General features: G+C 40.6%; 1 protein-coding gene across 8 annotated transcripts in view; it reads left to right on the forward strand.

The window, feature by feature from the left end:
• CRCP (CGRP receptor component) overlaps positions 1 to 25471 on the forward strand; it is a 129038-nt gene that overhangs the window by 55103 nt on the left and 48464 nt on the right. For 5 of the 8 annotated variants that reach the window (XM_079945717.1, XM_079945716.1, XM_079945719.1 and 2 more), the window contains one exon: positions 378 to 24853. In XM_079945717.1, the coding sequence (XP_079801843.1) occupies positions 378 to 527 (150 nt within the window). In that variant the 3' untranslated portion in view covers positions 528 to 24853. Of the gene's footprint in view, positions 1 to 377; positions 24854 to 25471 lie in introns of those variants that run through there. The other 3 variants (XR_013831655.1, XR_013831656.1, XR_013831657.1) reach the window with 1 other exon arrangement.

A 25471-nucleotide genomic window follows, 5' to 3' on the forward strand; every position in this document is an offset into this window, starting at 1 on the left:
GTGAGTTTTCTTTGCATAAACAGCGTATTCGTGTGTGTGTGTGTGTGTGTGTGTGTGTGTGTGTGTGCGCGCCCGCATGTGTGTGTATGAGTGAGTAGAGAACTGTTAGGCTTTGCTTTTTAAGGAAAAATGCTAACCTGCAACTCGCTTTTTTCACTGACCCGTTTGGAGCGGCCACATCGGCTTACCCTGGAATTTGAGCTGGCTTCTCTCGCCCGTAGGGCCAAGATGGAAAGGACCTAGAGGCCCCAGGCAGCTCAGGAGCTAGGCCCTGAGCTCTGTGCTGAGGGGCTGGGCCGGGACCAGGAACAACATGGGCAGGGCCCTGTCTGTGAGGCCCCATTGTAACTCCTGGAGGGTTTTCTTTCCTTCTGCAGATGGTGGAGGAGAGTGAAGAACGGCTGACAGAGGAGCAGATAGAAGCTCTGCTCCACACCGTCACAAGCATCCTCCCTGCGGGGCCAGAGGCTGAGCAGAAGCAAAATACCAACGATGACGTGACAATGGACGAAGAGGACCCAGCATAGAAGAGCACAACTGGCCCAAGTGTCTCGTGAAATTGAAAGGCCCAGCAGCCATTTCCCAGACATTCAGAGGATTATTTATTTGGTTTTACCTTCTATCCCAACAGGCCTGATTTCCTGGTTAGTTGGGTAAACCACAAAAATAAGCCTTTCTCAAAAACAAGCTAAAAAGAAATCCTTGTGCCTCTGAAAGAAGAAACATGGTGGATAGGCTGAGGTTGTCAGGGAAGAGAGCTAAAGAGAGGAAGAGTGAGTCCAAGAGGACAATACTGTGGAACTCTCTGTGGTAAAAATATTTCTTCTGTGGCCTTTGCCATGGTTGTGGGAAGGTCCCTGTACACAGCTGGTAAAATACTTGCACTGGCTTTGATGGGCCATATCCTAATTAATTTCATCTTCTTCCCCAGGAGCTTCCCAAGCAGGCATGCAGAGCATTGCTAGGATGAGAGCTGAGTTACGAGAATCCTGTTAGATGGCTAAAAACTCCCGAAGCAGCAAATAGTTGCTCTAAGTTAAAATGAGCCACTGAACTGGGCTCACCTTAGAGGAATCTTTTCCTTGAGAACAGCAGAGATAAGAGAACGCCTGGACAACTCTTCATTAGGTCTAAAGGCCCCTTTCCTCTGCTGGCCTGGGCTTTGTTTACAGCTCACTAATTAGTCTTAAATGATAGGGCACCAGCTCACTCCAGTTGAAAAGAGGCACTCCAGACTGAATGACCGTGTCACCTGCCTTTCTGAATACCTTCAGTTTCCTGCCCTGTGACAGGCGCTGCCTGTTGAAGCCAGGTGAGCTTCATTTGCACAATGGGCAAATTGTTTGCATCTTTTAAAAAGGGCAATTCCCTGGGGTTCCAGTGGTTAGGACTCTGCACTTTCGCTGCTGAGGGCATGGGATCAATCCCTGGTCGAGGAACTAAGATCCCACAAGGTGCAAATTGTGGCTCGAAACAAAAAAAAACCCCAAAATGAAGAGGGTACAGTTATGTAGCTCTTTTTGTGGATGGAATATGAAGAGCTAGAGGTTAATTAATAAGAATTTGAATTTGTTGACTGTTGCATCAGTTTTTGAATTTAAAATATTAGAATAATTACCATGTGAAGAACTTGTTAATATTCAGGCTTTGGAGAGTTTAGTAGCCCCAGACATGTAGTTGCCTTAGATCCTAGGAATATTGTTAAAAATTAATTTCCCGTATTCACTCTGCTCCCTATTTGGGGAAGAAAATGCCCATAGACATTAATTTTTCAAATTGGTACTCATGTTGTAAGATCACATTTTCAGTGCTTCTGTTAATTGGATTACTTCCCACCCCTTGGAATTCCCAGGTTATTTCAGCCTCCCCACCACCCCTGCCAATAGGCAGTTATGTTCATCTTAACCTTATCATCTAAAGATCAGTTGAGATCTGCTTACAGGCAACATTGAAATTAACAGGGCATTTATTTTTTATTTTATATTTTTTAAATTAATTTTTATTGGAGTATGTTTGCTTTACAATGTTGTGTTAGCCTCCACTGCACAACAAAATGAATCAGCCATACACGTACAGGGCATTTATATTTTTATTTTTCATTGCAGAAAGAATTCAGTGAGAGACAAAGTGATAGGTAAGAAGTGGATTTATTTAGAGAGAAACACACTCCACAGACAGAGTATGGGTCATCTCAGAAGGTGATAAAGGCCCAGGGCATTTATTTTTAAATCTCTCTTTTGAGTATCAGGAATTTTACCAGGAGCTGTTGATTTGTCAAAGCATGCATGTGCTTGTATTATTTTTGTTGCATTTTGACCTTGAGTGTGTTAGGTGCTTTTTCCTCATGGATTTAGGGCTTAATTAGTTAATAATAAATTGTTTGCAGGTGACTGCCAACTTGTGCTATTTTTATAAATCTTTGAAGAGTTTGTTTTGCCATGGATAGGAAGAAATGAAATGAAATCTGACTTAAAAGCTAACATATATATGTATTTTTTTAATTTTAATTTTTTTCTTAAGTTGAATCTATTTAGATCTAAATTTTGTGTTGGATTTCAAGAAAATTTTAAGTTTCTTTATTTGGGACCTGAATTTAGCCTCTGATTAAGTTTCTGATTAAGTCAGACAGGCTCTAGGAGACTTAACCTTTATAAGAAATATGGTCTTTGTAATATTCCCATAGCATTAGTAATCAACATTTCAGAAATAAAAGGTTGTAATTTACACAGAAACTTAACCAGGATCATATCTGGAAAGGAGAGCTGGGAGTCTATGAGACTTGCTTTTCATTTTATGTCCTTCTGTATGGCTTCAGTTTTTGACCAGGTGACTGTTTTATTCTTTAAAAAGAAAAAAAAAATCTTTATTTCCATGTTGTCCTTGGCCTCTGCAAAAGTTATTAAATGTATAGTGGATAATTAAGTTATGTCCCAAACATGGAGACTGACACCCAGTCCAGTCACTCTGGGAGACGCAGCACTGAGGGGACTGATCTTTCAAGAAGGTACTGCTGAACTCTTAAAAGATGAAGTTGACTCTCAGAGGTTTATCCAAATAATTTCCTTGCCTCTTTTTGCTTAAAAGTTACTGTATGACCCACTACCACCTCAGAGGACTTGCCACTTATTCAAGGCTTGTTCATAAAATAATGGGTACTGTTTTCCTAATCAGTCATTGTGTAAGCATACCAGCTCTCAAGAGCTTATACCCTAATGAGAGATGAGAGGATCAATCCTCCCGTATATTCTTTGCTAAATCATTTTCTCCCCTGAAATCAATTTATTACTGCTTGTGTAAATGGATCATTTCTCAGTAAACTATAAAACAGACCACATACCCTGAAAAGGATCGTCAATCTTATTTAATTACACAATGAACTAAGGGCATAAAAGGAAGCAAAACTGCCCAGAACTGGCCAGAAATCCTTTTACATATTTTAAAAATAAAGGTATAATTCACAGGGACTTCCTTGGCAGTCCAGTGGAAGCTGCACTTAGCCTTCCAGTGCGGGGGGTGTGGGTTTGTTCCCTGGTCAGGGAGCTGGGGTCCCACGTGCCTCGTGGCCAAGGGGCCAAAACATAAAACAGAAGCAATGTTGTAACAAGTTTAATAAAGACTTATAAAAGAGAAAAATGTTCCACATCAAAAAAATCTTAAAAAAAAAGATATAATTCATGTACCATAAAATTTATCATTTTAAAATATACCACTCAGTGGTTTTGAGTATAATCACAAGATTATACAATCATCACTACTACCTAATTCCAGAATGGTTGCATCACCCCTAAAAGAAGCCCCATATCCGTTAGCAGTCATTCCCAATTACCCATAGTCCCTGGCAACCAGTAATCTACTTTCTACTTTCTGTCTGTCTGTATTTGCCTATTTTGGACATTTCATGTAAACTGAATCATACAGTATATGGCCTCTTGTATCTGACTTCTTTCATTTAGCATAATTTTTTCAAGGCTCAAATGTGTTGTACCATTCCTTTTTATGGCTGAATAATACTTCATTGAATGGATATACCACATTTTGTTTATCAGTTCATCAGTTGATAGACATTTGGGTTGTGTCTACTCTTCGGCTGTTATGAATATGCTGCTGTGAACATTCATATATAAATCTTTTGTGACTGTTTACCTTTCTTGAATATACGTACCTAGGAGTGGAATTGTTGGGTCGTATGGTAACTCTGTGTTTAACATTTTTTTTTTTTAATTAATTTTTTGGCCATGCCTTGTGGCATGCGGAATCTTAGTTCCCCAACCAGGGTTCAAACCCATGCCCCCTGCAGTGGAAGCACAGAATCTTAACCACTGGACCACCAGGGAAGTCCCTGTGTTTAACTTTTTGATGAACTACCAAACTGTTTTCCATAGTACATGTACCATTTCATGTTTCCACCAACAACCCAAGATGGAATCCAGGGAATTCCCTGGCGGTCCAGTGGTTAGGACTCGGCGCTTTCACTGCCATGGCCAGGGTTCAATCCCTGGTCAGGGAACTAAGGTCCCACAAGCCGCGCAGCATGGCCAAAAATGATGGAATCCAATCTTTTGCTTGTTATTGTCCCTCTTGTTGATTATAGCCAGCCTAGTGTTTGTGAAGTGCTATCTCATGGTTTTTATTTGTATTTCCCTAGTAGCTCCTAAGGTTGAGCATCTTTTCATGTGCTTATTGGCCACTTGTATATCTTATTTGGAAAAATGCCTATTGAAATGCTTTGCACCTTAAAAAATTAATAGATTTTGTTTTTTCAAGGAGTTTTAGGTTTACAGAGAAATTGAGCAGAAAGTACAGAGAGTTCCTGTATAGTCCCTTGTCCCCACCCCTCCCAACACAGTTTCCCCTATTAACATCTTGCATTAGTGTGGTGCATTTGTTACAGTTGATGAGCCAGTATTGGTACATCGTTACTAAAAGTCCATAGTTTACATTAGGTTCATTCTTTGTGAACCTAATGTAGGTGCAGAAAGTGCAGTAAGGCAGAAGAAAGAATCAGCACAAGAGCAAAAAAGGAAAACAAACAGATCCTTAGGGACTTAACAGCACATCAACAAGAGGACCAATATATGTATATGCAAGTACCAGAAGAAGAGAGAAAGAGGAAGAGATTATTTGAAGAAATATTGGCCAAAAACTACCCAAATTTGTGAAGACATGCATCTACAAATCAAAGAAGTTTAAAATCCAAGTAGGATAAATCCAGAAAGACCCACACCAAGACACATTGTAATCAAACTATAGAAAAATAAGGACAATGTTGAAAGCAGCAAGAGAAAGGTGACTCGTCACGTGCAAGGGATCATCAATAAGATTATCAGTTAATTTCTCAGCAAAAACTTTGGAGGCCAGAAGGGAACAGGATGATGTATTTAAAGTGCTGAAAGAAAAAAAAAAAGACTTTGAACTGAGAGTTCTATACCTGGCAAAACTATCCCTCAAAAATGAGAGAGAATCACCTCACACCCATTAGAATAGCTACTATAAAACAAAACAAAATAACAAGTGTTGGGGAGGATGTAGAGATTGGAACCCTTATGTACTGTTGATGGTAATGTAAAATGGTGTAACATACAGAAAACAGTATAGCAGGACCTCAAAAAAATAAGCATAGAATTATTGTATAATCCAGCAATTCCACTTCTGGGTATATACCCAAAGAATTGAAAGCAGGATCTAAAAGACGTATTTGTACACCCATGTTCATAGGAGCATTATTCTCACTATCCAAAAGGTGGCAGCAAAATGAAGTGTCCATTGACAGATTAATGGATAAACAAAATGTGATCTATACATATACTGGAATATAATTCAGCCATTAAGGAAAACCTGACACATGCTACAGCATGGATGAAACTTGGGGATATTATGCTAAGTGAAATAAACCAGTCACAAAAGGACAGATACTTTATGGTTCCACTTATATGAGATATAGTCAAAATCATAAACACAAACATAGAATGGTGGTTTCCATGGACCAGGGGGAGGAGATAATCGGTTGTTGTTTAATGGTTATAGATTTCAGTTTTGCTTGCAAGTTGAAAAGAGTTCTGGAAATTCATTGCACAACAATGTAAATGTATTTAGCGCTAATGAACTGTACACTTAAAAATGGTTGAGATAGTAAATTTTGTACTTTTCCACACACAAAAAATACTTGTTTTAAATAATTTTATTTATATTTGGCTGTGTTGGCTCTTCATTGCTGCACACGGGCTTTCTCTAGTTGCAGTGAGCAGGGTCTGCTCTTCATTGTGGTGCAAGTGCTTCTCATTGCAGTGGTTTCTGTTGTTGCAGAGCATGGACTCTAGGTGTGTGGGCTTCAGTAGTTGTGGCACACAGGCTCAGTACTTGTGGCTTGCGGGCTCTAGGGTGCAGGCTCAGTAGTTGTGGTGCACGGGCTTAGTTGCTCCACGGCATGTGGGATCTTCCTGGACCAGGGATCAAACCCTTGTCCTCTGCAGTGGCAGGCAGATTCTTAACCACTGCACCACCTGGGAAGTCCAAAAAAATACTTTTATTGAGGGAGAAATTATGAGTTTCCTAGCTGAACAAAAGCTGAGGGCGTTCATTACCACTAGACCTGCCTTAAAAGAAATGCTCAAGGGAGTCCTTCAGGTTGAAATGAAAGGACTCTGAATAGTAACTCGAAGTCATGTGAAGATATAAAGATCTTCAGTAAAGGTAAATACATGGACAGATATAAAAACCAGTATTATAATTTTTTTCATAACTTCATTTTTTATTCTTTCACAGGATTTAAAAGAGAAAAGCGTAAAAAATTATCAATCTATGTTAAATGGTACCCATTATATAAAGATGTAGTTTGTGACATCAGTAACATAAAGGGGGAGGGCAGAGCTGTAAAAGAGAGTGTTTTTATATGTGATTTAAGATGTTTGTATCAATAAAAAATAGATTGTTATAACTTTAGGATTTTATATATAATCACCAAGATAAGCATAAAGAAAACATCCAGAATATACACAAAAGGAAATGAGAAGGGAATTCAAACATGTCACAAAAAATCAACAAAACAAAAAGGAAGACAGTAATGGAAGAAATGAGAGACAAAAAGGGTATTAAACATATAGAAAGCAAATAACAAAATGGCAAAAGTTGTATTTCCCTATCAGTAATTACTTTAAATGGATTAAACTTCCCAATCAAAAATCATAGATGGGGCTTCCCTGGTCGCACAGTGGTTGAGAATCTGCCTGCCAATGCAGGGGACACAGGTTCGAGCCCTGGTCTGGGAAGATCCCACATGCCGCGGAGCAGCTAGGCCCATGAGCCACAACTACTGAGCCTGCGCATCTGGAGCCTGTGCCCCGCAACGAGAGGCCGCGATAGTGAAAGGTCTGCGGCACCGCGATGAAGAGTGGTCCCTGCACCGCGATAAAGAGTGGCCCCCCACTTGCCGCAACTAGAGAAAGCCCTCGCACGAAACGAAGACCCAACACAGCCAAAAATAAATAAATAAAAATTCTTTAAAAAAAAAAATCATAGATGGGCAAAATATATTTGAAAAACATAACCCAACTATATGCTCTCTACAAGAGACTCACTTAAGATCTAAGGACATAAATAGGTTGGAAATGAAAGGATCGAAAAAGATATTTCATGCAAATAGTAACCAAAAAAGAGTGGGAGTGAATATACTAATAAGACAAAATAGACTTTAAAAAGATTATGAGACAAAGATATTATAAAAAGTTTAATACAGCAAGAAAATATAATAGTTTAAAACATTTATGTATGTAATAAGACCACCAAAATATTTGAAATAAAAATTGACAATTGAAGGGAGAAATAGATAGCTCCACAATAATAGTAGGAAATTTCAGTACCTCTTTCAATAATGCAAGAACAACCAGGCAGAATCAATAAGGAAATAAAGGACCTGAACAATACTATTACCACCTGGAACTAACAGACTTACAGACACTCTACCCAACAACAGCAGAATACACTTTTCTCAAGTGCACATGGAACATTCTCCAGAACAGACCATACATTAGGCCACAAAACAAGTCAATACATTCAAAGCTGTTGAAATTACAGTTGGCCTTGAACAACATGAGTTTGAACTGTGTGGGTCCACTTATATGTAGATTTTTTTCAATAAACACGTTGGAAAATGTTTTTGAGATTTGCAACAATTTGAAAAAACTTGTGGATGAACTGCAAAGCCTGGAAATATTGAAAATTTTAAGAAAAAAGTATGTCATAGACATTTCTCCAAAGGAGATATACAAATGTTCCATAAGTTTGTAAAAAGATGCTGGACATTTCTAGTCGTTAGGGAAATGCAAATCAGAACCACTAAGAGATCCACATCAGTTAGGGTGGCTATTATAAAATAAAACAAAATAACAAGTGTTGATGAAGATATGGAGGAATTAGACTCTTTGTGCATTGTTTGTGGGAATGTAAAACGGTTCATTCACTGTGGAAGACAGTATGGTAGTTCCTCAAAACGTTAAACGCGGAGTTATCATATGATCCAGCAATTCCACTTCTGGGTACATACCCCAGAGAATTGAAAGCAGGAACTTGAACAAATATTTGTATACCCATGTTCATAGCAGTATTATTTTCAATAACCAAAAAGTAGAAAGAACCCCAATGTCTGTTGATGGATAAGTGGATAAACAACATGTGAATATATATAAAAATCTAAGCATTTAACACTAGCATTCTAGGTCCTTCCCAATCTGGTTCCCAATAAAATTTCCAACTTTATTAGTCTCCTGTACAACCCTCTGTTCCAGCTGAATGGATCCACTCATTCATTTACTGAACACGTTTTTGAGTGTCTACCATGCAAGGCAGTGAAGGTACGATGTGACTCTGTCATCCGGAGCCCCTGCCTTCAGAAAGCTTTATGTTCTAGGGGAAGAGATGCTAACTGATCAGTTTCATAATTCATTATTTCATTATAACTACAGTTGGAATTAGAAGTGAGAATGAGCTAAGAGAGCCTATAACAGAGAACCTGACCTAGTCTGGTAGAATCAGGAAAGGTTCTCTGAGAAAGGAATGTTTGGACTTGAAGGATGAGTAAAAGTTAGTGAAAGAAAGAACATTCCTTGAAAATATTCTTTGTTTTCCTATCCCTATGTTTTTGTGAATACTGTGCCATCTGCTTATACTACATTACTTCTTCAGGTATCCAAGTTGTAACTCAAGATTTGGCTCATACCCGCCATTCTCCAGAAAACCCCTCCTGAGCTCTTGCATGTTGATAATAGTATGTGCTTTTTATATCTGAAAGTCAATTTTCCTGGATACAAAGTCCTTGAGTCACATTTTCTTTTCCTTGAATTTAAAATATTCAGTTACTCTATTTTCTTCTGGCATCAAGCACTTATGTTAAAAAGTCTGACAGTATCCTCATTTTGTTTCTTGTATAAGCCACTTGCTTTTCTTCTTTTTTCTTTTTTTTTGCCTAGATGCTCAAAGGATTTTTTTTTTCTCCTGAGAGTCTGGTGAATTTGCTAGAATATGTCTTGGCAGTGGTTGTTTGAGTCAAGTATTCTTAGATGCGTATGGTGTATATATAGTTTGAGATATTTTTTTCTTCAATTTGGGAACATTTCTGGAATTTTTTTACATACTTTCTTGATTTTATACATATTTTATACCAAGATATATATACCTTGATTTTTTATCTATTTTCTTGATTTTTGCCCCCCCCCCTTTTTTTTTTTTTTTTTTGCGGTACGCGGGCCTCTCACTGCCGTGGCCTCTCCCGTTGTGGAGCACAGGCTCCGGACGCGCAGGCTCAGCGGCCATGGCTCACGGGCCCAGCCGCTCCGCGGCATGTGGGATCTTCCCGGACCGGGGCACGAACCTGTGTCCCCTGCATCGGCAGGTGGACTCTCAACCACTGTGCCACCAGGGAAGCCCTATTTTCTTGATTTTTATATTTATTCTGTTCATTTGCTTCACTTCTTTGCTTCAGAGACTTCTATATTCTGTATTAGTTCTTTGCCTATCTTCCATATTTGTCATTTTCATTCAGATCATTTTGCTCTCTTCTATGATTTCTTTTTTTAAAAAAATAAATTTGTTTATTTTATTTTTGACCGCACTGGGTCTTCATTGCTGCACGTGGGCTTTCTCTAGTGTGGGGAGCGGGCTCTACTCTTCGTTGTGGTGTGCAGGCTTCTCATTGTGGTGGCTTCTCTTGTTGCAGAGCATGGGCTCTAGGCATGTGGGCTTCAGTAGTTGTGGCACATGGGCTTAGTAGTTGTGGCGCGCAGGCTGTAGAGTACAGGCTCAGTAGTTGTGGTGCACGGGCTTAGTTGCTCCACGGCATGTGGGATCTTCCCAAAGCTGGGCTCAAACCCGTGTCCCCTGCATTGGCAGTTCTTAACCACTGCACCACCAGTGAAGCCCTCTTCTATGATTTCTTTAAAAAATTTCCTCCTATTTTCCTTAAGACATTTTTTTAATTGCATTTATTTGGTCTTATGTTTCTTCTAATTTAGTCTTCATTTTTTCCCCTTCTAATTTTTACTCTGAGTAAAGTAAAACTCTTATTTATGAGTTTTTGTAACTTTATTTACTGTGGTTCATTCATGTCATGTATCATTTCTTATTAATTTTTAGCTGGTTTTAAAATAGTAGGTTGCAATTTGAGCTGTTTCGTGTGCATGTATTTCTGGTGTGCTCATTAGCTTATAGAAATGTTATACTCTTTTTTTTTTTAATAATAACCTTGTATGAAATTTGACCCCAATAATTTTCTGCTGTTTATTTTTATATGAAATTACTTTTCTGGAACTTTTAGAAGGAGTTGTGTGGTTCAGGATGGTTTTACAAACTTCACAAACGTCCCTCTTTTGTTGTTTTCATATAATATTTAAAAATATGGTGGCTTGCTGACTCTGTTCCCCTCCCACTCTTTTTTTTAGACCAAGGATTGGCAAAGGCCACCTGTTTTTTTGTAAATAAGGTTTTATTAGACCACAGCCCTGCTCATTCATTTACATATGTTTATGGCTGCTCTCAGGCCAAATCTGCAAAATTGAGCAGTTGCAACATGGACCGTGTAGCCTACAAGCCAAAAATATTATGGTCTAGCCCTTTAAGGCCCTGATTTAGACCTCTTCTTTCTTTGTCTCTCTATTGTCCCTGTTTTGCTCAATTTTGACTTTCTTTGTCTCTCTATTGTCCCTGTATTGCTCAATTTTGACTTTATCCCTCACAGTGTCTTCTCACTGTGAGGCACTGTCAAGGAAGCCAGTCAGTTTAGAGAGTTCAAAGGGACCCACACTGCTTCAGACCTTAGTACCCCTTACATTTAAAAAATTGTGGTAAAATATACATATAACATAAAATTTATCATTTTAACCATTTTTAGTTTAACAATTCAGTATATTCACAGTGTTGTGCAATCATCACCACTGTATATTTTCAGAACTTTTTTATCACCCCAAACTAAAACTCTGTACCCATTAAACAGTAATTCCCCATTCCCCCTCTTTCTCTAGCCCCTGGTAACCTCTATTCTACTTTCTGTCTCTATGAATTTGCCTATTCTAAGCACTTAATGTCCTTCAGTGTCTGCTTTATTCTACTAAGCATAATGTTTTCAAGATCATCCATGTTGTAGTAGGTATCAGAATTTTGTTCCTTTTTATGACTGAATAATATTCCATTGTATGTATATATCACATTTTGTTGATCCATTCATTTATTGATGGACACTTCAGTTGTTTCTGCCTTTGAACATTGGTGTACAAATATCTGTCTGAGTCCCTGCTTTCAATTCTTTTGAGTATATATCTAGAAGTAGAATTGCTGGATTATACAGTAATTCTATTTTAACTTTTTTTGTTGTTTGTGTGTGTGTGTCTTTTTTTTTTTTTTTTGGTTGCACTGTGCTTGCAGAATCTCAGTCCCCCGACCAGGGATTGAACCCGGGCCATGGCAGGGAAAGCCTGGAATCCTAACCATTAGGGCACCCGAGAACTCCCTGTTTTTAACTTTTTGAAGAACTGTCACAGTGGCTTTTCCATTTTTCCACAGTGGCAGCACCATTTTATATTCCCACCAGCAGTGCACTTGGATTCCAGTTTCTCTACATCCTTGGCCAACATTTGTGTTTTTCAGTTCTGCTTTTGTTTTAGTAACAGCCATCCTCAGGAGTATTAAGCGTCATCTCATTGTGGTTTTGATTTGCATTTCCCTAATGATTAGTGATGTTGAGTATCTTTTCGTGTGCTTATTGAGCACTTGTGTTTCTTCTTTGGATATATGTCTATTTGAGTCCTTTGAACTGTATTTGTTGTTGAGTTGCAGAAGTTCAGTTCTTTATGTATTTTGGGTATTAATTCCTTATCAGATATATGATTTGCAAATATTTACTCCCATTTGTGTGTTATCTTTTCACTCTCTTGATAGTGTCCTTTGATTGTTTTCCCTTTTAGAATTAATAAATAATTTATGGAGAGATATTTTAAGATTATGTAAATATCCTCTTCCTCATCAGACTTTCACTCACTAATTCAAGCATCTATCAGTGATTCTTTCCTGAATCAATGGCTACTATTTTTGCACACCAACCATGTTCCAGATACTGCGCTAGGTGCCTACCATGCATTATCCCTATGTCATAGATGAGGAAACTGAAGCTGAATAGGTGAAATAACAGTGTAAGGACTCCTAGCAAGCAGTAGAAATGGGAGTAGACTCAGGACTGTCTGCTCCAGAGCTAGAGCTCATGTGCTAGAGCTTGGGAAGCAAGCGTTAGCTGGAAACTTGGGGCTCCAAGCATCACGTCTATTGAGCTAGCCTGTTTTTGATGCTCCTTCCTTGTGTTTCCAAAACACCCGCGACCTTGAGAGGGGGAAGGACAGGCAGACTTCAGGGCTATGGGCTGTGACGTGCTGGGTGTGTTCTGCAGTCAGGAACCAATCCCCTGATAGAGTACCAGCTACCCGGACTGATCTGCTTACAGTTTATTGGGTCACTGTGTATCTGCAGTGTTCTGCAGGTATGGTTGAGTCAGTAGCTGGGCTCACAGAACCAGAAGTCCCAAGTTGTCCTTTCAATGATAGGGGTGGGGGAGGTGGTCTTAGTAACCTGGCAGGTTCTGGGTTAAACACTCCCCCTCTTTCCTCCTCTGGGGCCTTAGCTGGGAGGAACAGAACATAGGCAGGGTGGAGTCCTGGGGCAGGGAGCCAGAGCCCTGAGTCATAGGGAAACCAAGGAGTCAGGGTGAGGGCACCCTGTTGAGCCAGAAAACCTAGAGGAAAGCCATGATCTGACTGCTGGGAGGAGGGAGAAGTCAGCACATGCAGGTGAGGTCACAGGAGGGATCACAGTCAGAAATGGAGCCAAGAACAAGCCCCACTGGGTCAGGATCACATGAGGTTGGTATAGGAGATGCTGAACCTGTGTCTGGAGATCTCCACTGTGGGAGGCTTATTCTCCAGGGCTGACAGTGGCCTAAGCCACACAAGGCCAGGTGTGTGCATTAGTCACAGGTGCCTTATTGGATCAGGCTTCGTGGTGGACATTCACCTCTCCAGCTACAATTGGGCATCTCCAATAGGCCCATACCCACCTCCACTGCCTGGGATTCAGCCTCTGTATCCTATCAGCTGGGGTCACCTAGCTCAGCTCCTCATCTGCTGTGATTACTCAGTCAGACCCCAACCCTCTCTTGGATGAAAACTGCATTCTTCATGAGCTTGACTCTCAGACACTTCCCATGTACTGGCATTTTTTTGTTTTGTTTGTTTTTGTTTTTTTAACCATCCAGAAATAATTCCAAGCTTACAAAAAGTTGCAAAAATAAAAGCAGCACAATATAAAAATATGCATTTTTCCCCCAAACCATCTTAAAGTGAGTTAAATACATCATGACTCTTGACACCTAAATACTATATAATTAATTATTGCTAGTGTTTTCTCCCTTACAATGAATAAGCAGTGCTGGGAGACCATGCAAATTTTCCTTAACAAAATTGCCCCCTAGATTGAGCATCCCCTGATTCTTCCCTAATCCGGTCTTTACCGCAATGGTTAAAAAACGGGTTTGCTGACTCCAGCACTTCCTCCACATCTTCCATTCTGCCCTCAAAACCCCATTTTTTCAAAAGTGCTGCCTTACTTCCTGGGTGGGGTTCCAAGCCTATCTTGTACCAGGCCTGGACTCAGTCATTTCAGCGAGGAGCATGACTCCTTGTAGTGGTGAAGGTATCAGAGATCAAGTTCAGAGAACTGGGTGTCCTCATTGCTACTGGAGTGCCTTTGCTTCCTGGCTCTTTCAATGGACAGAGCTAGGAAATATATGCTTGTGTATGCACATGTACATACATACACATATTTGCATATTCATACATATGTATAATATCAACATGCATATACGTATTTTAGAAATCATGAATTTACACTGATACCTCCTCACAGAGTTATTTCTTGCTTTGCCCACTCTGTATTTATATGTCCCTCCCTCAGTAAGAATCCTGGCTCCCAACCGTATCAACATATTTGCTCAATCCTATATTACATCTAAAGTGGTTTATTACATCCAAGATGGTTTCTGAATTGCTTTGCCCACACCATTACAAACAGCAGACCTACCAAAAGGAGTTCAGGATTTGTTTCCAATTCTTCCCCCTCCCGCCACACCCCTGCCCCCAGTTGAGGGTATGTAGTCAAATACTGTGTTAAGTTACTTGAGTTGATTCTTCTTTTCTTTTTAGTGTGGTTATGGTGCTTATTTGATTATTTCCATTGTTTCAGTTTGCTTTCAGTTTTAACTTACCTCCTTTCCATTCTTATTGATTTAATTTTATTTTTGAATGTGTGACATATTACCATACTTTCAAAAGTCAAATCTATAAAAAAAGGTATGCTCAGAGGACTATCACTTCCACCTATTCTCCTCCGCCCCTTGTAGGTAACCAATGACATTGTTTCCTGATTTATCCTTCTTGTGTTTTATTTCGTAATGATAATCAGTTATACGTATATTTTTCTTATTTTCCCTTCACTCTCGAGCAAAAGTTAGCATACTATATATGTGTGATATAATAAGAAATATATTTGGTCTTTGTTCCCAGTTCCTTGCACAGAGCTCCTGAGACCCTTGAGATTTCCTGAGTGATGGGATTATCTTTAGTTACTCATAAGGAGCCCATTTTTTTGAGCACACCTGAGTTTATGCTAATGAGATGATATAGCGTGGAGCCCCTAGATAGCTTCAGGATGGGGCTGGTCACCAGAAAGACCAAGTGATTAGAAGGTTGGAACTTTCAGCCATGCCCACCAACCAGCCCTCCTTCTAGCAGTTGTTCTGGCCAGAGCCCACCTGGATCACACATGAGCCAGGATAAGAGGCCTGAACAGTTTGGGGCTCTAACTCAGCCTCTGGTTACCAGGAATGGGAGAGAACCTTACAGTCCATCAGGAACTTTCTTGGCACTGACAGTGTGGGAACAGCGGTGAAGGCTATAAACAATGTCTTGGAGAATGAGGGTTGGGGCAGCCCCATGAGGTATCTTGAGTAAAGGACAACTACGATTGGGCTGTTCTGAGTGGCTGAATCCTGTCTATACTTTTGTGCAAGAACATACACCTCACATGCCCTTTAATACTCTCTCTGGTTTTCAGCCTCCTTTGAGTGACCTGGCCCTTGCTCTTGGAAGCCATGTTGGTGAGTGCCTAGCAGGAGTACAAGCCCTAGGCCAGATGAATCCAGGTTCTGCTGTTTACTTGTTGCAGGACCTTGAAATTACTTAACTTCCTTATCTTTCCATCTATGAAATGTGAATAATCAGAGTAACTACCTCCTGGGATATTAGCGGGGGTGTTATCAAATGAAATCGTGTTCACAGAGGGCTAATGCATTCCTGGCAGAGTCAGTGTCCAGCAAATATTAGCTTTCTGAGTTTATGTCTTGGTTCATTTCTGGCTTTGTGCCCCAAGTTCTTCTTGGCTTTCCTGTGGTCCTTAGTGTTAGCCTCATCCTTGGTGTCAGCATCCTTGAGTCCAAATGGGAATGGGGAGCAGTCAGTCTCTCAATCTGTCCTGTCCTCTGGGTCAAGGCTTTAAAAAAAATTTTTTTAACTAAAACTCACAGCAAAATATACAGTTAATATCAGCATATGGACATATATACATATATATGTAACTGAAACCAAAGTTTTATGAAACAGTCCTTATCTTTACTATGTACAATGTTCTCTTATAATTTTCTCTTCTATTGTATTCTAGTCTGTCCTTTTAAACAAATACGTTGATTATGCCTCCATGCAATCTCATGACTCACTAATGGGTTAGCACCCATAGTTTGAAAAGCATTGCTGAGAACTCTTCTGTCTCTGTCTTCAAATAGGGAATTAAAAAATGAGAAGAAAGTCTTCCCTGGTGGCACAGTGGTTGAGAGTCCACCTGCCGATGCCGGGGACACGGGTTCGTGCCCCGGTCCGGGAAGATCCCACAAGCTGTGGAGCGACTAGGCCCGTGAGCCATGGCTGCTGAGCCTGCACATCCGGAGCCTGTGCTCCGCAACAGGAGAGGCCACAGCAGTGAGAGAGGCCCGCGTACCGCAAAAAAAAAAGAAAAAGAAAAAAAGTCAATAGAAAAAATATATATAAGAACAAAAAATATATATTTCCTCCAAGTAGATTTAATTAATTCAACAGACCTATAGTAGGATATATAATTGTTTCACCATTACTCCTTCCCTTCCCTGCAAGGTGATTATATATACCTTCTTGCTAAGTGGTCCATTGTGAGGTTTGGCCATGTTACTTCTTATGGCTTTTGGCAAGTGAGCAGGAATGACTCATATAATGTCTGAGCAGAAACTTTAAAAGCAAAAAATTGCATAGTTTGGCTTGGTCTCTAGTGATTTTGCCCTCTGCTATGAGAAAAGTGTGTTTCAGATAGGTCTGTTCCTTTGGGCTGGGTCCCAGAGTGAGAAAGTACACAGATCCAAAGTGCAGCCTATCCTCAGCCCTCATGTAACATGAAAAACAAATATTTGTTGTTATAAGCCACTGAGATTTGGGGTTGTTTGTTACTGCAGCAAAAGCTGACTATTCCAAGAAGCAACTTAATGAAAAAAAAAAAAAGAGAAAAAACCCAAAGCATTCTTTTGAACATTTAAACAATACAAAAATATATAAAGTAAAACATAAAGTTCCCTTTCACCAACTCCCTGCTCCTTCAGGAGTCATCATTGGTAACATTTTGGTGCATGTCCTTTCAGAGAAGGAAATTTTTGAAATGGTTGTTTTCTAATCTTAATGAGATAAAATTAGTACACGATTTCCCATATCGTGTTTTATCGCCTGTTTATTTACATATGGCTGCTTTCACACTAAAATAGCAGAGTTGAGTATTGCAACAGAGACGGTAATGCCTAACATATTTACTGTCTGGCCCTTCACAGAAGAAATGTGCTGACCCTTGACCTAAGTTTACCAAATGTTGACATTTGGCATTTTGTAACTTTTGTTTTTATTTCTCTCTCTTTTATATATGGATTTTTCCCCTAAACTATTTAAAATAAAGTGTAGATAATCATGACACTTTATATATTTCAGTATGTATTTCCTAAGAATAAGTGTACTCTTATACATAACCTGTCAACTCTAATTTAAATATAATAGCCAGTTATTTTACTAGCAAAAGTGAGTTTATTTGGGAATAGCAGAGGAATTGAAATTTGGGATATGTGAACCATGGTGGACAACAGGCAAGTCCAGAGAATAAGGAAGGGAGACTTGCTTTTATAGGGAAAAGCAGGGAATTGTGACGGGCTTGTGATAACCAAAGAGTCCATTGGAGGAAGCTGGTAGGTCAAAGTATGGAGCGTACTCACAGGTTAGGCTACTACAGTCTCTAATTGCCTGGGTTGTCATGGGTGGAGAGAAGTTTTCTTCTTGTGCTGGATAGTAAAGTAGAGGCATCTTCCTGTCAGAGATGTAGGTATATATCTCTTCCTGTTTGGAGCAATCAATGATGCGTGGTGGGGCATGAGAGCTTCCCCTACAGGCCTGTCCCAACTCCAGTTTTAGCTGAGGTTTCTTTAATTGTTTCCACATTTCCCCCTTTTGATCAAAATCTTTCCTGGAAAGCATTGCTGATCAAGAGTCAGGATCTCTGCACGTAGTGGTTTGTCCCTCGGTGCCAGGAAGGATCTTCCCTGGTTGTTATGTCCCATGTGGGAGGGAAGTACACAAATCAGAAACCTCTTGAGTCTCTATTTGAGTAACGAGGAAAGGTGGTAGGAAGAACTCTCAGGCATTTCTTGTTTAAAGTCCATATTTAGTCAAGGTTGTAAGTGCTAGAAATTACCTCAAAGTGCTGAACTAGCTCATCTTATTAGGCATGTCATTTTTGCAAAGGTTCAACAAGCAATAGGTACAGAACTTAACAAACAGGACCACAGATCATTATAAAATGATACTTAATTATCTTTTTGATCAAAGTAACAAAGATTTCAAAGACAAATAGAAAATGTTACATAGTTGTAAGGGAGACTTAGCTCTTTTAATATTGAGAAGATTTCTTAACTAATCAGAGACTTGACTAAGACAACATGAAGCACAGGAAATAATTTTGGTAAAATAGAAATCTCTGTTTTCTAAGCCGATTACTTAAAGGTAAGGAAAAACCTTTCACAATTTTTTGTCAGGAGTAGATCAATATTCCAAGAAAATCTTGTTCTTTTAGCAAATGAAAGAAAATTGTTTTAGTTTTATATAAGTACACCACTGATTTTAAAGCTTAGTCTCAAAACCTTTATAATCTTCACCAGCTTGACCACACATAAAGTTTCTTTTTTCAAAGATTCTTTTTCCACAAATCTTCTACAACTTACTATTTCCATTTAGCTTTGTCCTGTCTTTCCTCTTTCCTATTCTGAAACAATCAGCCTTATTTTAGGACAAAATTACTTTCTTTCCCTCAACAAAATTTCCATTCCTCGTACCTTTTAATGCCAAAAGCACATATTCTTCTTTCCTTGCGTACAGAGTTATTTTCCCTTATTATTCCTAGTAACTTCACTAGAACGGTCTGTTATTGACAAATTTCTGCATACATTTCATAATTCCTAAAAGCATGTTTTCCCCACAGTAAAATTTCCAAAATATGGCATGCTTACCAATAGATCCAACTATCTTTAATTCCTTTGTAAAGGAAGCCCAAAGTGAATGAACCCATTTTTAGTAATGTTTCAGTATTTTATCTTACTTGGGAATGATGTAGATATTTAATGATTACCCATCATTTAACATAGCAAAACTGTAAGATTCCAAGTTACCAAAAAGATTTGGGGAAGCTACCTAAAAGCATTACTTATAAACCTTTATCTCATTCACATCCAATTTACTTGTTTTCAACAGTCATGTTTAGATCACTCACAAAACTTTTTATCATACCAAGTTATTTTTCTTGCTGACAAATTTTGTAACAAAGATAACATGAACTTATCTGACCAGTAAGCTCAGGTAGAATAAAAATGGTATGCCTGCATTATTTTCAGTGTTGATAACTCCAAAGATATGCCTATTTTAATTAAATCCCAAACTAGCTTTCATTCACCAACATTAATCTCAGATCATGTAAACCTGAAAAGCACCTGGTCCAGTCTCTGTTATATCTTAACTCATATAAGTGCTTGTTTGTTTTTAAACCAATTAAATAGAGCTCTTTTATAAATTAATTTTAGCGATACCATCTACAGGTAGAAAAGGAAAAAACAAAACCCACACATCTATAACACATATATACACATAGACACAAATGAAAATACAGACAGATGCAAACAGGGACCTTCTAGGTTTGTTTTAAATTTTAGCCATGTCTCAGATACAAACTCAAAAGAATAGTTAGATCCAAATTGTGTCTCTGGCATGCTGTAAGAATGCTTTTAGAGCTGTTTATGGGTGGAGTCAATTTGTCTTTTAGAAGCTTCTGCATACCAATCAAAGAATGCATTTTATTGTCTCCCTAAGAGTTTGGAGTTCTCTCTTTTAAGGGTGCTCCGTAAGTTGGACTTTTTTTTTTTTTTTTTTTTGCGGTACGCGGGCCTCTCACTGTTGTGGCCTCTCCCGTTGTGGAGCACAGGCTCCGGACGCGCAGGCTCAGCGGCCATGGCTCATGGGCCTAGCAGCTCTGCGGCATGTGGGATCTTCCCAGACCGGGGCACGAACCCGTGTCCCCTGCATCGGCAGGCGGACTCTCAACCACTGCGCCACCAGTGAAGCCCTGGACTTATTTAAAACAAGGTGCCCCCTTTTGAACAGGGTGGGGTGACTTACCAAAAAGCTTCAACAGACAGACAAACAGAAAGCAACTTTTCTCCTATTATCAAAAATCCAGGGCAGTTGATATTTAAATCCTTCCTTCTAGTTGTTTATTTGCTCCAGATAACTTAGAAACAGTAACTAGGGGTTTAGCATTTGGATCCTCAGAGGGTTCGATTTTAAAGGGGCTGGTTTTCCCAGAGGAAAGAGGAAAGTGGCATTGGGGGTGGGGCCAGAGCACAAGGTGGAGTCTGAGACAAAGGAGGCAGAGAAGACACACAAGATGGCCCCTGAGACAAAGAACCTGGGGGAGGGGAACACAAGAAGTATGAGGTTTCAGAAGTCATTTTGTTCTTTTCTCTCTCTTTTTTTTTTTTTTGGGGGGGGGGCCATACTGTGCAGCATGTGGGATGTGGGATCTTAGCTCCCCAACCAGTCACCAAACCCACACCCCCCGCATTGGAAGCCCGGAGTCTTAACCACTGGAACACCAAGGAAGTCCTAGTCATTTTGTTCTTTTCTACTTTTTTGGTTGTTTCTGCCAATTTAGAAACGGTATCTTGCAAAGAGGTAATTTTAGAGTTTTGTGTGTATTTGGAAGCTTCCAGGTACCAATAAAAATAAATATACCATTTGTTTTGTTTAATTTTAAAACCATGGACCTCCAATTTAGTCTTATAAAAAAAAATGAGTTTGGGAAGACTGAAAACTACCCATAATGGCCACTGTAATTCTGAATTACCTTTAGTTTTCTCAGCCCACTTAGTTAAAAATGTGCATGTGGGGAGCCCATAGTTTTTAAACATGAAACCAGCTGGAGTTCCCAAAGGAGGGCTGCCCTCAGAGCGTTTAGATGGCCAGGGTCTCATTTTCTTAAGTTCTCCTGGAAACCCAAGAAAGTTGCTAGAGTCCTAACCCAGATTCCAAAAGGACTAAAACAAAATCTTATATCCCAGTTAGCTTGGTCCCCAAAAGAGGACCTCACTGCCATGCTCCAGAAAGCAACTGAGTACTCACCCAGGATGAAGCCTTGAGCCAAAAAGAACAAAACCTTTCCAGATCCCAAATGAAGTCCGAGAGCTCAAAATGCAAAAAGAGTGGAGCTTGGAAACCAAGATGAGACTCCAAACTGAAAGCAGGTGGTGACCCACGGAAGCAATGAGCATAAAGGGCTTGGTTCAGGTACCTCATTCAGTTCTGGGAGCCATCATCTCTCAGGTCCACCTCCTTTGGACCCCACTTCTGACACCAAATATGTCAACTTTAATAATATAATAGCCAGCTATTTTACCAGCAAAAGTGAGTTTATTTAGGGATAGCAGAGGAATTCCAATTTGGAACGTGTGAACTACAGCACACCATAGGCAAATCCAGAGAACAAGGAAGGGGAACTTGCTTTTATGGGGAAAAGTGGGGAGTTGAGAGGGTCTGTGATAACCAAAGAATCCATTGGAGGAAGCTGGGAGTCCAAAGTATGGTGGCTTCTCATTGGTTGGGCTGCTAGTCTTTGATTAGCTGGGCTGTCATGGGGCAGAAAGAGTCTTCTTCTCCCTGCTGGATAGCAGTGTAGAGGCACCTTCTGGTGGGAGGTGTAGGTGAGGTCTCTTCCTGTTTGGAGCAATTGATGATGCATGGCGGTCATGAGAGCTCCCCCTACAGGCCTGTCCCAACTCCAATTTTAGCTGAGTTTAAGAAAATTAATTTCACAAACCACATTATAATTATCACACCTGGAGCATTTAACATTGATACAATTCTACTAATATTCAGATTTCCCCAAAATTGTCCTGAAAATGTGCTTTATAGCCTTTTCCCCCTCAAGTCAGTATGTAATTAGAGATTATACAGTGCATTTAGTTATCATGTCTCTTTAGTTGCCTTTAATCTAGAACAGTTCTCAGTCTTTTTAGACTCCCGTGAAACTTTTTGACAAGGTTCCATTGCGGAGCACAGGCTCCGGACGCGCAGGCTCAGTGGCCATGGCTCACGGGCCCAGCCGCTCCACGGCATGTGGGATCTTCCCAGACCGGGGCATGAACCCGTGACCCCTGCATCGGCAGGTGGACTCTTAACCACTGCGCCACCAGGGAAGCCCTTTGACGAGTTTTTGAAGAGTCTGAGCAGCTGTTCTTCAGATTGTCAATTTGGATTTGTCTGTTTTTTGCCACCGCAGTATGAGATTCAGGTTAATCATTTTTTGGCAGAAATTCTACATAGGTGATATCGTGTTCTTATCAGGAGGCTTATGCTGTCACTTTGACTAATTATTTGTGATGTTAAGTTGTGTCACTTGTTTGCCTATTGTCTGCCAGATTTCTCTGCCGTAAAGGTCATTTTTCCCCCTTTATAACTAGTAAGTCATCTGTGGGGAAATTCTTTGAGCTGTGTGGGAAAACCTATTCCCCAACAACATTTTGCCCCGTGGTTTTGGCTCCACTGATGACTCTTTCCTGAATCAATTGTTGTCATGTAGGATGTAAATGGACATCAATGTTTAAAATGGTACCCAAGTGATTTTAAAGTGCAGCAGCATTGGGAATTGCTAGACCGGTGCTTCTCAATCTGTGTTTACGAATCCCCTGGGGATCTTGTTATAATGAAAATTTGGATTCAGCAAGACTGAAGTAGAGGTAAGATTAAGTATTTCTAACAAATTCCCAGGTGCTGCTGGTGCTACTGGTCCACATGGACCACACGTTAAATATCAAGGTCCTCTAGACTCCAGACAATACATACAATTCATTCTGGATACATCTCTTCCCTAATTTAGTTTTTCCCAGTGTGTCATTCAAGATTCTCAGTTACATCAGAACACACTCTAGCTTGTCTGCACAGAAAAGGTATTTATCAGTCAGCATTGGGGAACTCTCAGAACTCCTTGGCACTGAGCGCCGAGGAACAGTGCCCAGACACGTTGCAGAACTGACCTAATGAGGGAACCAGTCTTCCCACTGCTGGGCACTGAGCCCATCGGCACTGATGCTAGGGATGTAAACCAACTGTGACCACTACTGCACCAGCACCAATGCCACATTGATGCCGCATGGCACGGCCAAAAAAAAAAAAAACACCTGTAATAATGTGTGATCCCAGATGAGAATAAATATTTGGGGTATACTTGTCATATATATATATGTATATATGTAATATGTATATATATATTTGTATTTATATATAGAGAAAAAAGGACTTAGATCCAGGCCTTTACATCAACGTTAGCCAGAGCCAGTCAGGATGACCAAGCCCAGAGTCAGTGTGGGAGGGCATCAGACAAGGGCTTGGATAGAGGGAATCCTTTGCTGCAAGAGTCTACCTCAAATATGTTCTCATCTTTTTTTTTTTTTTTTTTCTGGCCGTGCCATGCGGCATGCGGGATCCCAACCAGAGATCGAAACTGCGGCCCCTGCAGTGGAAGTGCAGAGTCTTAACCACTGGACTGCCAGGGAAGTCCCTCATCTATGATTTTTTTTTTTTTTTTTGGCGGTACGCGGGCCTCTCACTGTTGTGGCCTCTCCCGTTGTGGAGCACAGACTCCGGACGCGCAGGCTCAGCGGCCATGTCTCACGGGCCCAGCCGCTCCGCAGCATGTGGGATCCTCCCGGACCGGGGCACGAACCCGTGTCCCCTGCATCGGCAGGCAGACTCTCAACCACTGCACCACCAGGGAAGCCCCCCTCATCTATGATTTTTAAGAACTGTATGTTAATAAGGCCAGAAGGAGCTGTCAGAATGTTACTAGTGATTATCTCTGATTGGTAGTTGTCTTTCCATTTTAGTACTTTGTTGTGCGTTCCAAGGTGGTTGTAATAAGTATTTTTTTTTTATCTTTGGGAAAAATTGTTTGAAGAATGGAAAGAAAGAGAGAGAGAGAAAGAAAGAAAAAGAAAGAATGAGAAGGAAGGAAAGGTGTGAGGGAGGAAGAGAGAAAGAAAGAGAAAGGGAGAGGAAGTGAGGGAGGAAAGGAAGAAATAACTGAAATTGATTTACAGCTAGAAGGCTGGTTGCTTTCCTGGGGCTGAATTTTCCAGAAGAGCAACCTGAGAAGTGCAATACAATCTGAGTGGCATGTTTCTCTCTTCCTCCTCACCCACTCCTGTGTTGCTGGATCTGCAGAGCACCACAAATAGCATCTAGTCCGGTTCTTGTGTTCAGCATCCCCTTGAACAGACTTCTGCTCTAAGCGTCTATGTATTGTGACTTTTGGCTTCGCCCAGAGCTTTGGATGAACTATTCCAATCCAAGCTGTGAGACTGGAGAACTATGCTGATGGGGGATTCCTTTGATGTGGAGCAGGATGGAGTGAGAGAAGGGGTAGCCAGGATCTCCTGATGTTTCTGTTAGAGCCTGAGCTCCTTCTTTTTTTCTTTTTTATAAATTTATTTGTTTATTTATTTTTTATTTTTGGCGGCGTTGGGTCTTCGTTGCTGTCCGCAGGCTTTCTCTAGTTGCGGCGAGCAGGGGCTACTCTTCGTTGTGGTGCACAGGCTTCTCATTGCAGTGGCTTCTCTTGTGGAGCACGGGCTCTAGGCACACAGGCTTCAGTAGCTGTGGCACACGGGCTTAGTTGCTCCGTGGCATGTGGGATCTTCCTGGACCAGGGATTGAACCCGTGTCCCTGCATTGGCAGGTGGATTCTTAACCTCGGCACCACCAGGGAAGCCCCGAGCCTGAGCTGCTTCTAGCTGAGGCTGGGACAAACCTTCAGAGCTGGTTTGAAGTGGGAGGTGGAGTGAGAGGGCCTGACTGTTATCCTCTGATGTCAGTCAGTCCTTAGATGAGGGCTGCCTGAGGTGAGGATGTGACCTTGGGTAAGGTGGCTCTCCTCAGCTGAGGCTACTATTCTTGAAGGTGGCTGAGGCTTATCCATGGGGGTCGCTCTGAGGTAGTTTGTGCTTCATTCCTGAAAGGGGATCTTCGTTTCTGAAGGGGGATCACAGTGACCCCCATGAATTCACAGAACAGTGTATTGATATGAAACTAGGGAAGAATAGGATGAGAAGACATAAGAGGAAGCAGTGGGAAAGGAGGCAGGAAATGGTGTCTTGTTTAAGTGGGGACTCTTTTACCCACCAGAGTACAGGCCCCAGGCCAGGCTCACTCACCTAGGAGACAACCTGGCTTCACCCTTGACGCTGGTTCTGTCTGTCTGTCTTCTTCCGTCTTCACCCACAATCCAGGCCTGC

This window comes from Stenella coeruleoalba (genome assembly GCF_951394435.1).
Source record: "Stenella coeruleoalba genome assembly, chromosome: 15".
NCBI classification, from domain to species: domain Eukaryota; kingdom Metazoa; phylum Chordata; class Mammalia; order Artiodactyla; family Delphinidae; genus Stenella; species Stenella coeruleoalba.